General features: G+C 38.1%; 1 protein-coding gene across 1 annotated transcript in view; it reads right to left on the bottom strand.

Moving 5' to 3' along the window:
- Positions 1–13621, bottom strand: part of WWC2 (WW and C2 domain containing 2) — a 174171-nt gene that overhangs the window by 44231 nt on the left and 116319 nt on the right. Inside the window, 3 exon segments of the mRNA XM_038400627.2 lie at positions 3374–3984; positions 4813–4902; positions 12988–13230. Of these exon segments, the coding sequence (XP_038256555.1) occupies positions 3374–3984; positions 4813–4902; positions 12988–13230 (944 nt within the window).

Genomic DNA, 13621 nt, shown 5'->3' with positions numbered 1-13621 from the left:
AAAAGGGACAGAGAATAAGATGGAGAATATCTTCTTGCCCTTATATAAATCCATGGTACGCCCACATCTTGAATACTGCATACAGATGTGGTCCCCTCATCTCAAAAAAGATATACTGGCATTAGGAAAGGTTCAGAAAAGGGCAACTAAAAATGATTAGGGGTCCAGGTCCCATATGAGGAGAGATGAAAGAGGCTAGGACTTTTCAGCTTGGAAAAGAGGAGACTAAGGTGGGATATGATAGAGGTATATAAAATCATGAGTGGTGTGGAGAAAGTGAATAAAGAAAAGTTATTTACTTGTTCCCATAATATAAGAACTAGGGACCACCAAATGAAATTATGGGCAGCAGGTTTAAAACAAATAAAAGGAAGTTCTTCTTCATTCAGCGCACAGTCAACCTGTGCAACTCCTAAACTACAACAGGGTTTAAAAGAGAACTGGATAAATTCATGGAGGCTAAGTCCATTAATGGCTATTAACCAGGATGGGTAAGGAATGGTGTCCCTAGTCTCTGTTTGTCAGAGGGTGGAGATGGATGGCAAGAGAGATCACTTGATCATTACCTGTTAGGTTCACTCCCTCTGGGGCATTTGGAATTGGCCACTGTGAGACAGAATACTGGACTGAGTGGACCTTTGGTCTGACCCAGTATGGCCATTTTTATGTTCTTATAATAAACGTGCAGGGATGGCATAACACAACATACACCTCAACAATTGCAACAAAGCCAGCGCCTTAGATTCAATAGCGATCGGTCACATCTTGGCAACTGGGATTTTAATAATGTTATGACTGTCACTTAGGAGGCATTAGGTATCTCACTGACAGGGGAATTACAAATATATATTATTGTCATAAATATAAAGGGAAGGGTAAACACCTTTAAAATCCCTCCTGGCCAGAGGAAAAACCCTTTCACCTGTAAAGAGTTAAGAAGCTAGGATAACCTCGCTGGCACCTGACCACAATGACTAATGAGGAACAAGATACTTTCAAAGCTGAAGTGGAGGAGAAACAAAGGGTCTGGGTCTGTCTGTGTGATGCTTTTGCCAGGGACAGAACAGGAATGGAGTCTTAGAATTTAGTACGTAATCTAGCTAGATATGCGTTAGATTATGATTTCTTTAAATGGCTGAGAAAATAAGCTGTGCTGAATGGAATGGATATTCCTGTCTTTGTGTCTTTTTGTAACTTAAGGTTTTTGCCTAGAGGGATTCTCTATGTTTTGAAACTAATTACCCTATAAGGCATTTACCATCCTGATTTTACAGAGGCGATTCTTTTTACTTTTTCTTCTATTAAAATTCTTCTTTTAAGAAACTGATCTTTTTTTCATTGTTCTTAAGATCCAAGGGTTTGCATCTGTGTTCAGCTATGCAAATTGGTGAGGATTTTTATCAAGCCTTCCCCAGGATGCGGGGGGTGTAAGGTTTTGGTGAGGATTTTGAGGGGAAAGACATTTCCAAACGAACTCTTTCCCAATAATAAATACCGGTTAGACATTTGGTGGTGGCAGCAAAAGTCCAAGGGCAAAAGGTAAAATAGTTTGTACCTTGGGGAAGTTTTAACCTTAGAAGGTTTTCATGTAGGTCCCCACATCTGTATCCTAGAGTTCAGAGTGGGGAAGGAACCTTGACAATTATTACAGAAGACTGTAATCAAATGAAAGTCTCTCTTACATTGCATGCAGCAAACCCATATGGATGCTGCTTCTTTGCATAGCTTGAATGAGGAAAATATCCTTCCAACATTCAACAATTGTTGGGTTTTTTTTGCATCTATATTGATGTAATCCTCCATTTGTTGGCATCCTTAGTGGTATCTTCTCTGCACGTTGTTTTGCTGATTCTAGAATGGAGACAGTAACACTCTTCTATGCCTCTACAAAATTGCCACCATTCCTTTGGCTTTTCAAACTACAAGCATCAGAGAAAGACTCACTTTGCCACTACTGTTGGATAGATTCTTCGCACCCCCTTCCCCTTAGTGGGATTATTGCAAAGAAAAAGGAGGGACAGCTATGGCAAGGCATGAGAGATTTGGCCACTGCTCTATTGCTACTCAGGATTCCTGTCTTTTGACCTGCTAGTTATTGAGAACTGAGGTATTCATACTGAAGTCACTTATGGTTCCACAGGATACTCATGCAACCTTTCGTACGCCCTTTAGGTAGTGCCCAGATTCCTTGTTATTTCTCACAACTGCCCGAGAATGACTTTTTAAAAAAAATGTTGGAAACTAAATAGTAGAGGATCATGCATCACAGACTTTCAACTTTGACAAAGTCAGCCCACTGGAGCCATTTTGACAAGGATTATTGTTCCACCAGATTTGGTTATCACCACCACTATGCCATACAGAGTTCTACAGTTTGATGAGGTCGGAGTGACCATGCTAACCAGATTTCAGAATCTGTTCTTTTGAAAAATTAGATATGTATGAGTTCCTCTCCTAAGTCACAGAGTACGTAGTAACAAGAGCAATAAGAAAGAAATCAAGGCTGGACAGGAACTTAACATCTTGGCCAGAAGATGGCAGGGCAATACTGTACACAAAAGTAACTCCCCCCTTCCTTTTCCTCCAAATCAGGGTCTGAACATCTCTCTCCACCGTAAAACTTAAACAAGCAGAGTTCTTCATACAGAACTGAAAAGAAGCATATTAGTACAGGATTCCCTAAACAGCCAATACAGTGAATTCCAACTATTAATTAGCTCAGTAGTGCAACTGCATGTTAATTGCCTCTCTCCATTTTCATCCTTCTTGGGAAAATTTTCAAAGAAAACATCTTTCTGGGCCTAAAAACCAAAGAAGATTCTAGATCTTGGTGCTTGTAAAAAATCCTCATAGAGTGCATGAATACAAGTATCTGGATAGCTTCAGCCTCGACATTTTCAGAGTATATATGCACAGCTCAGTCATTTAACCAACAAAAAAAGAATATTTGAATGTCTTCAGTTTAAATTAACTGAATGGGAGTTGTACCGCTGACTTCAATGGGAGAACAGTTCGACCAATGCTGAGATACTATTTTGGAAAACCAACTACAGATTATATTCTAAGGCAATAAAGAAGATAGTTGACTACTTACTGAAGACCTCACTCATCCTGTAAAGTTCATTGGATTGATTTCAATGCAAGTTGCAGACGCCACACCTTGTAGGACAGAACCCTAAATTTAAAAATGTACATGTTGTTCCTAGTATCTACTGATAGCCCACAAGAGCAACTGTTGTTCCTAGTATCTATTGTAGCCTGCCCAAATCGGTTATTGATCCTATTAGAGGCAGACCTATACTTAAAAGTCAGGACCCTAGTTAATAATTTTTATCCATTCTATAGAGGTTTCAGATTACAATTATTTCTTTACCTGCATTTCCTGACAAAGGCTGCCGAACACTTTCATTGAGATCTTTATCATCTGAAAGAGCTTGTGAGATTGCTCTGGCTTCAGAGTCCAATGACATTTGATTCTCACAGAGATTAATGCCCGCAAAATCACCAGGCAATTCACAGTCTTCAAAGTCTGTGATGAGGTGGTGCAGGGGGGAATCTTGGGCAGACACTGAAAATGCACCTTCCAAAACCAAAGGAGACCCTGGAGGGGACAAGGAAGAAAGGGAGGATCTTGAAGACAGTGATGTCACAGATTTGGGTGGCTCAGTCAATTTTGGAGGGTGGCCTGCTGCCAGAGATCCAGAAGAGTCACTGTATCCCAGTCTCCCATGGGAATTGACCACCTCATTTTCATGAATAGTAGTGATAGGCCCAGAAGGAATGTAACCACTCTTTTCTTGCAATATGAAGTCAAGTTTATACTGATAGTCCAAGTCTGTTATTTGATCGCCTTGGTTATAATAGAGATCTGTGGAGCTGAGGGAGTTTAGTGACCCCCTGCTGGATGTGTTCAGAGACCCCCGACTGGATGCCAGGGATCCCAGGCTGCTCCCTGAAGACACAGATAACGTACTGGCGGAGAGACTGCAAAGACAGGATAAACAACCATTTATGTTATTAATCTACTATAGACCTGACCACCAGCACACAATAGTAAAAGAAGAGGTCTGAAGGGGTGCACTCCTGGACCACAAAGGGGATGCTATCCCTATAACAGTGACATGAAGTATTTAAATTATAATCCTGTCAGGGCAGTGAATGGGTCTTTAAATCCTCTGTACAGTAGGTAGCCCTCTGTCATGACTATAAAATTAACAATAATGTAATTTTATAAAGTCAGATTTTAAAATAATGAATTACAGGGGAAAATGTCACTGTGGTTATCATTGCAACAAATTTTATTTCTAGAAAAAAATAAGTTAACTGAAAAAAGAAAACCAGAACAAACTGTTTACATTAATGTTTATGAAGATATCCATGCAATGAGGCTCAGTCGGTAATAAAAGCTGACGTTCGTGCAGTCAAGCTTATAGATATAGTCATACTCAAAAAAAAAAAAAACCCAAGGATTTTCATTAGGAACAAGCGTTTTTTGGAGACATCTCATGTACTAAAAGATGGTTGCTAACCATTTTTTTAATCTAAGCAAGAAGATGCTTTGCTCTCTGCTTAATTATAAAATGTGCAAAAATCCATTCTTGTACACTTACTAAAGTTATATAGATACAGCAGATTTGCACAGAGAATGCTAGGAGCAACTGCACCTATGTGTCTTGCCACAATTATCAAACAAACTTGTTTCAGTATCCAGCTAGCAGAAAATCTAAGAATGAAGTTCAGAGTTCTACTGCACCACAACTGAAAACCGGTCTTTATTTTTTCTTGTTAAAACAATGTAAAATGCAGCCTTACCTTTTAAGCTGTGAATACAAATAAGTAGTTAACTTTGTAGTTTCTTCAAGTTTCTGAACCAACTCTTTTCTTCTCTCTTCCAATTTCAACCTGGAAAAAAACAACTATATTCAAGTATATGAAGACATTATAAAATATACAAGACACAAAGTAAATATGGAAGAATATTTTATAGCTAGGAAACAAAGCCAAGGCCTCCCACTCTTCTTTAAAACCCATTTCCTTCTCCTTGCTTGTCATTGCTAATCAGTTCTGACTCTACTTGGTCTCGCCCTAACTTTCAACTACATTGTACAACCTAAGGTTCTAAGCAATTTAGAAAAGGGACTGTGAAATGTAAGGCACCACGCAAACCTGAGTCATCATACAAGTAATAAATAAGATCAGTATACATAGAGAAATGTCATGCATGCAAAGAGAAAGAAAAAGAATGGGAGTTTGGAAAACGTCCATAACTTAAAAAGGGTAAAAGCTGTATCTATTGCATTTTAGCAAGCTGTATATTGGCTGCTTATCTAATATAGTTCCACCAAAAAAAAACAAACAAAAAAAAAACAAACAAACCATGAAACTAAACAGGAAAGCAAATATTAGTGTAAATTCTGAAAATTTAAGCACTCTGGGGAATACTGTGGAAAAAACAAAAAAATGCAAGCAAAATCACTAGTGTTTGTCTGCATGGAAATTTAGCAAGCAGCAGGCCAGGGAGTAAATCTAACAGCACACCAGCTTTGTGCAGCAACCTGCTGCATGAACACTGCTACTGTGTACAGTAAGTTCTGTAGTGCACTTTGACTACCGCTGTTTGAAACAGGAGTCAAGAGAGAGTCCCTTTGTACATCAGATGCTTCATATATGGATATAAAAAAAAATATCTAATACCCCAAACAGGATCCAAGTTAACAAGTAGGTTTAGAATTCAGAGATGTTGGATAGTATCTAGGAATCCAGGACACACAGTACTGCATCTCAAACATTCCAGTCTTTGCTTCAAAGAGTCACAGAAGTTAGAGATGAGATTCCACCACATCATCCAGCTCATCTTAATCCCAACGTAGGATTGTTCCCTCCTGTACATTTGTCCAGTCTAGCTCTAAAGATCCAAGTGATGAAATGTGTTGGTTTCTTTTGGCTGACAATTCAACAGTCAGGCAGATCTGTCAGAAAAGCTCTTCTGACAGTTAAGACTCCTGTTCAGAATTTTACCTTAGCATACTATTTATTGATATCTTCAGACATAATGTTAGATACATTGTTATCTCTTGCTGGAGTTAACTAATTCTCTTCCCATAGTTGTCGATTATTATGTTCCCCATTAGCCGTTGCTCAGTCAAGTTACACACAACATTTCTCAAGCAGTAGATCTGAATCACAAGTGTTAGCCATTTTAAAAGAAGAAGTTTTAGGCTTATTTCAGAAACTTTCCCTTTAGACCCCTCACTCAGTACCAGCAGGAACAAACCAACGTTCATATGCAAATACAGCATACACATTCAAAGATACTATACCTGCATGAAAAACAGATTATTACACTTGGAGGGTCCCAGGACTAAGCCTCTTTTGTGGCACCGATACCCTAGGGAGGGGTTAAGACCCCAATTCAGCGAAGTGTTTAAGCACATCCTTGCTCAGCAAAGCATTTAAGGAGAAGCCTAACTTTAAGCAGATGCTGAGTAGGGATGGCCCCATTCAGTGTCTTGATATTGCTGTTGATAGTTTTTCAGGGCTCCCAAGTTAAACCCTTTCACTTTTTCTGCTGCTTGTTATAATCTATGATTTCAGACTCTTTCCCCCATTTCAGCCATTTTGTAATTTTTCAGTTCTTTCTGCAGTTATCGAACTATAGTTTCTCCTGTTTTTCTCCCCCCAGGCAATGTTAATCTTCTACTAATATTTGTGACTTTTTAAAGGTGTCTTTTCACCTTCCCTTGTAGAAGCAGCAACTAGGTAAGGAAGGAGGTGCAAAAATTTGTAACTTCTGAGTTACGAGAAACAATGAAGACTAGAGAAAATGTGATAAGAAGCCTTTTGCTCTTATCAGTGTCCCTTACTCATATACCTATATTTCTGTTAGCAAGGCAGTACAATCATTTGAAAATAAAATTTCCTCTAAATCAATCTACTGGTACTTCTAAGATTTCTCTAACTATTATATTTAATGTAGTTCAGTCATTGGAAATAACATTTGATTATTCTGATTTAATGTTAGTGTTAAGTGAAATTACATCTAAGTTAGAATGCTATGTCAATTCTGTCACTAAATCTAAAAGATTTCAGTGATAAGATGGCTGAGTCACAAATAGAAGTTGACAGCATAAAATCACTATCAGGAGTACCAGACTGCAATAAAATATAAAACTAAAAAACCTGAGACTTTGGGAAATGTTTTGAAGTCATGCAATATTTATATTTTAGGTTATTATTTATATCAAATGGAAATCAACTAACTGATAATGCTTCATGTTTATTTAATTCATTTACTGGATTTAATCCTCCTAGTAACTATTTTTAAACTTTTTCATTTCCTATTAAGTAATCTTTAAATATTCCTTGCTACTGGTATCATATGCTCAGCCATTGTTTCAGCAATGATGGTAAACAAATCTTGAGACAAGTCTGGAAATCTAAAGGGAATATTCTTTTCAGTGATAAATGAAGTCAATAGAAGTTTAACCCATGACCTCAGTGGAGCTTGGATTTCACCCCAAGCCTGATGCAAATAAAGTAAGCCTAGTCAAAAGAAAGGTATTTCTTGTTTTAAGATCAGCATTTCTGTATGCTGTATTTCCAGCTAAATGTATAATAGTTTAAAGACAAGAAGGTTTTGGTTTTGGACTATGATTAGGCCAAGGATTTTCTGTAGCCCTAGTTACATAAAATGATGGCCAATTTGCAAAAGTAGTAAAGGGGAAAGCATTAGCATCCTACCTGAATGATTTGCACTATTTTAAAAATATTTATTTTGTGATTATTAATAGATCATGTATTTTTAAAGCTCATATGCAAAAGTGTTAGGTAATCAAGATACAAAAGGAGCACTTAAAGACGATAAAGTCATCGCAGAGAAACTAAATGAATTCTTTGCTTCAATCTTCACATCTGAGGATGTTAGGGAGATTCCCAAACCTGAGCCGTCTTTTGTAGGTGACGAATCTGAGCAATTGTCACAGACTGAAGTGTCACTAGAGGAGGTTTTGGAATTAATTGAGAAACTTAACAGTAAGAAGTCACTGGGACCAGATGGCATTCACCCACGAATTCTGAAAGAACTCAAATGTGAAATTGCAGAACTATTAACTATGGTTTGTAACTGGTCCTTTAAATCAGCTACTGTACCCAATGACTAGAAGAAACCTAATGTAACACCAATATTTAAGAAGGGCTCTAGAGGTGATCCTGGCAATTACAGACTAGTAAGTCTAATATTGGTACCGGGGAAATTAGTTGAAACAATAGTAAAGAATAAAATTGTCAGACACATAGAAGAATATAAATTGTTGTACAAAAGTCAACCCGGTTTCTGTAAAGGGAGATCATGGCTTACTAATCTATTAGAGTTCTTTGAGAGAATCAACAAACATGTGGACACGGGGGATCCAGTTGACATAGTGTACTTAGATTTCCAGAAAGACTTTGACAAGGTCCCTCACCAAAGGCTCTTAGATAAATTAAGTTGTCATGGGATAAGAGGGAAGATCCTTTTATGGATTGAGAACTGGTTAAAAGAAAGGGAACAAAAAGAGTAAATTTTCAGAATGGAGAGAGTAACTAGTGGTGTTCCCCAAGCGTAAGTCCTAGGACCAATCCTATTCAATTTATTCATAAATTATCTGGAGAAAGGGGTAAAACAGTGAGGTGGCAAAGTTTGCAGATGATACTAAACTGCTCAAGATAGTTAAGACCAAAGCAGACTGTGAAGAACTTCAAAAAGATCTCACAAAACTAAGTGATTGGGCAACAAAATGGCAAATGAAATGTAATGTGGATAAATGTAAAGTAATGCCCATTGGAAAAAATAACCCCAACTATACACACACAATATGATGGGGACTAATTTAGCTAAATAATCAAGAGAAATATCTTGGAGTCATCATGGATAGTTCTCTGAAGACGTCCACGCAGTGTGCAGCGGCAGTCAAAAAAGCAAACGGGAAATTAGGAATCATTGAAAGAGGGACAGAGAATACGACGGAGAATATCTTATTGCCCTTATATAAATCCATGGTACGCCCACATCTTGAATACTGCATACAGATGTGGTCCCCTTATCTCAAAAAAAGATACACTGGCATTAGGAAAGGTTCAGAAAAGGGCAACTAAAATGATTAGGGGTTTGGAACGGGTCCCATACAAGGAGAGATGAAAGAGGCTAGGACTTTTCAGCTTGGATAAGAGGAGACTAAGGGGGGGGATATGATAGAGGTATATAAAATCATGAGTGGTGTGGAGAAAGTGAATAAGGAAAAGTTATTTACTTGTTCCCATAATATAAGAACTAGGGGCCACCAAATGAAATTAATGGGCAGCGGGTTTAAAACAAATAAAAGGAAGTTCTTCTTCATTCAGCGCACAGTCAACCTGTGCAACTCCTAAACTACAACAGGGTTTAAAAGAGAACTGGATAAATTCATGGAAGTTAAGTCCATTAATGGCTATTAACCAGGATGGGTAAGGAATGGTGTCCCTAGCCTCTGTTTGTCAGAGGATGGAGATGGATGGCAGGAGAGAGAGATCACTTGATCATTACCTGTTAGGTTCACTCCCTCTGGGGCACCTGGAATTGGCCACTGTCAGACAGAATACTGTGCTAGATGGACTTTGGTCTGACCCAGTATGGCCATTCTTATGTCCTTAATTATACATGTGTTTTTGAGACAGTCTGATAGGTTGCACTTTAAAAAACAACTTATTTTCAGAAGTTAATTACACAATCTGTAATTTCTACGAATGAATAAATAAAATAAAGAGATTTAGAAGAGACTTAAAATAGCATTAAGAAAAATATTTTAGGCCTGATCTTCAGCTGCTATAAATTGATATAGTTCCAGTGAAGTAAGTGGTACTACACCAGTTTACATCAGATAAGGATCTGACCCTTTGTAAAAAAAAAAAAAAACCAAAAAAAAAACAACAACAACAAAAAACCCACGAAGAACAAAAATATTTAGTGTGATTCAAAGGAATGCAACCAGGAATAATGCAAAGGAATTATCAGCAGAACTTCTGAAAAACTACAGAGAATTTGTCTTAGTCCTTTTCCACAACAGAGCAGAAATGTGGAAAAAAAAAAAATTAAACAGCCATTTTTCTAGACTAGGGACAGTTCCTTCACATGAGAAAGTTTTCTAATTGAGTGGGCAATACCTCAAAATGTAGCAGCTTCACTTCTTCTGCCCCCTACCCCACCTTCTTCTCCCAACGTGATCTGGACATGGTTGTAGATGCCAAACACAAGACCTTACCACCATTTTGGAAGCAATAATAAAAGGACAAGGACACAGAAAAACAATTCACTAGATAACTCCCTTAAAGACCAGACAGTCTACAATTAATCAGGGGACCTTTCCTAGGGCTAATGAAATAAAGGAACTCACTACCATAAATGGAAATCAAGGAGAAACAGCAGGGGGCCCTTTTGATAGTTCCATAACTAGGAAAAACAGAATGTTATATCCGTGCGAACCAGACAGAAACCTACCGTATTCACTGAAGAGTATAAAGAAGACTGCAATGCAGCCACACTGCCATTTGTTGAGGAAAAGATGGGTTTTGTGAACTGGCTGCTCCCACAATCACTGCAGGGGTGATTCTTTTGTCCTCTGGGAAGTAACATTCGGAGGTTTGACCATTAATTAAAAGAGTTTAAAAAATCAGGAAAGGTTCACCTTTGAATCTTTTTACAAAATTTAGAGTACCTCTGAGTCAGCAAGAGATGCAACAAATCATGCTTAGTGTGAAAAGAGCCTATTTACTTTGGAGGTATGGGATTTAGTTATTAAGTTATAAACGTTACAGGTTGAAGATAGGGTACTCATGCTTGCTTGAACATTATAATGAATCTCAAGTACCACCTGCTGGTCAGAAGACAGAATACCAGAACTGTTGATGGCCGCGGAAGAGACACAGCATTCTGCCATTCTAGTTAGAGGACAGTTTGTGGAAGGACAGAGGGAAACATTAGTCCAGAATGGGTCACCAGCCAGCCACACAGTAAACCGAGTCCTGGAAAATATCATCACATCTCTTCTTGACAGCGGAAAAAAATGTAACTTACTTTTTTATTATACTCATGTAAATTAAGAATCGGTCTTATATATGCACACACCTATAAACACAGAATTATCTTTAGTGATAAACATGCAAATTCAGACACAGACTAATAAATCAACTGCTAAATCATAGCATAAGAACCAGGATCCAGTTGTTACTTGTTAGCCTACTTATCAAACCCTTGGTTTACACTCTTTAATTTGTTATAAATGTGATTTTATTCTTCTTTTTTCTATTTATTACTTGATCAATGGATGTTAGAGGGCAACACATCTCTGGTAATTTAATCAGAGATTACCAACACAGCTGGTTAATTTCTTCCTTGGAAATTTAGTTCCATTCAAACAGAGGGATAGCTCAGTGGTTTGAGCATTGGCCTGCTAAACCCAGGGTTGTGAGTTCAATCCTTGAGGGGGCCATTTAGAGATCTGGGGCAAAAATTGGGGATTGTGCCTGCTTTGAGCAGGGGGTTGGACTAGATGATCTCCTGAGGTCCCTTCCAACCCTGAAATTCTATGATATCTCTACATCTAAGGCTCTATCCACTTCTAATTCTCATATGATTCAGGAATTATTCTTGAGACTGTATATATTACTAAACACACCCAACATGCTGGCTCTCTTCTGAGGTAATCTCGCTCTGCTATACTTCCTTCCAAATTGCCTTATTTTTCCTGCCAGTCCCTTCCCACAAGTCTCCCTACATCCTATCGTCAAACCTAGTCCCCTTCCCAAAACTAAAAAAAAAAAAAAAAGGAGTTCTTGTGGCACCTTAGAGACTAACAAACTTATTTGAGCATAAGATTTTGTGAGCTACAGCTCACTTCAAAGCTTATGCTCAAATAAATGTGTTAGTCTCTAAGGTGCCACAAGTAATCCTTTTCTTTTTTGCGAATACAGACTAACACGGCTGCTACTCTGTTCCCAAAATAGACTTCCTGAGTGCAGCACGGATAGTCTTTGCCTGCTCCCTCCATTGAAGGGTGAATTGTATAAAGACGACAAAGTTTTAACATTTTAACACATCAAATCAAATCTTCCTATTCAAAAAGTCAAGAAGAAATTTTTTCAATAGTTTCATAAGGGCAGAGATCACCCCTCACCCGCTTCTGTGGATAACTGAAACAAATCACAATTTAAAGGATTGAAAGGGTATAAATCAAACCTTGCTTAATCTACCCCTTGCTAACATACAATTTACATAATTTGCACACAGAAATGGGGAGTGTCTTCTCTACTCAATGATTTAGGGCTCAAATCAATCTCGCTCCCATTGCCATTCACTTTAATGGGACTCTGAGCAGGATCAGACCTTTGACAGAGTGCTATAGTGAAAGTTTGAATATTGACTTCTTTATTTCTACCAGACATACTACAGTGTATTTACTAACGCATGAGAAAAAAATCCCCAATAAAATTTACATCCACCATTTTTAACACAAGTCGTATTCTGCTGCAACTGTTCTCTTCTTCTGAGCTTAAAACAGTGATACATTTGCATTTTTTGTATAATAAAACCCAGTGAGAGATTTCAGATGTTGCAACAATCAAATAGAGTTCAAATAGCTTACAGCTATTATCTGAAACCAGTGAATGATGTATTGCCCTCCTGATGGTATGTTGACATTCCTCAGTTATCCAACATCTGTCATAGGCATTTTCATGCTGGTAACAAATGCAGAGCAACCAATACTGCACAACTGATACAGGGTGTGTGTTTTCTATCTTGATACAACAGGATCCTCCGTGTTACTCCCAGTGGATTAATAATAAATGTAATTACGATCTGCACAGAACAGTTACTGAAGGAAAATGGTCCATCAAGGCACAGCACAGACCTGCAAGGAGTACAAAGGTTAAACTGCAGATAACAGTACTTAACATTAGCAAAAGATGAAAACGTACCTCTCAGCAAGTGCTTGACTAGGAGTGCTTTTCACAGACAGCAGCTCTTCTTCCAGTCTCTTTCTTTCTGCTTCCAGGTGCTCTAGCTCATCTTGAGTGCGTTTGCGTGGTGTGACAAATTGCAATTCTTTTAAAAGCTCTTCCTTTTCATTGATCAGCATCAGTTTTTCCTTCTCAATATCCAGTGCTCCAGGCCAGGTCTCACTATCTAATTTAGATAGTTCAATCTTTAAGTTGGCCATGCTAAAACAAAAGATACATGCGTTTGGGTCTGGCATACTGAACAGTTCCAAAGAATTGGGAGTGCAAAATGGAGACAATATTTATAACTACCACCAAAGGTGGGTGACATGTACATACCAGGGTATAGATATTGCACAAAAAGTTATGTTTACAATTAATGTTGCTTCACGAAAACATAGGAATTTTCACACTGCATCAGAGCAGTGGGCCATCTAGTCCAGTAGCCTATATCTGTCCCAGAGGCATCAGAATGTACAATGAACCCCATTCCTTGCCAATATGGGGAAGTTTCTTTCAAACACCAGGCAGTTAATGACTGGCTTAATGCCCCAAAATGTGGTCCCTTATACATTTACTTTTTTTATTCATATATGGAGGCAAACTAAAATGT

The sequence above is a fragment of the Dermochelys coriacea genome, chromosome 4, assembly GCF_009764565.3.
Source record: "Dermochelys coriacea isolate rDerCor1 chromosome 4, rDerCor1.pri.v4, whole genome shotgun sequence".
Classification (NCBI taxonomy): domain Eukaryota; kingdom Metazoa; phylum Chordata; order Testudines; family Dermochelyidae; genus Dermochelys; species Dermochelys coriacea.
Note: the sequence above shows the minus strand (reverse complement) of the source record. Positions and strands in the feature narration are given on the sequence as shown.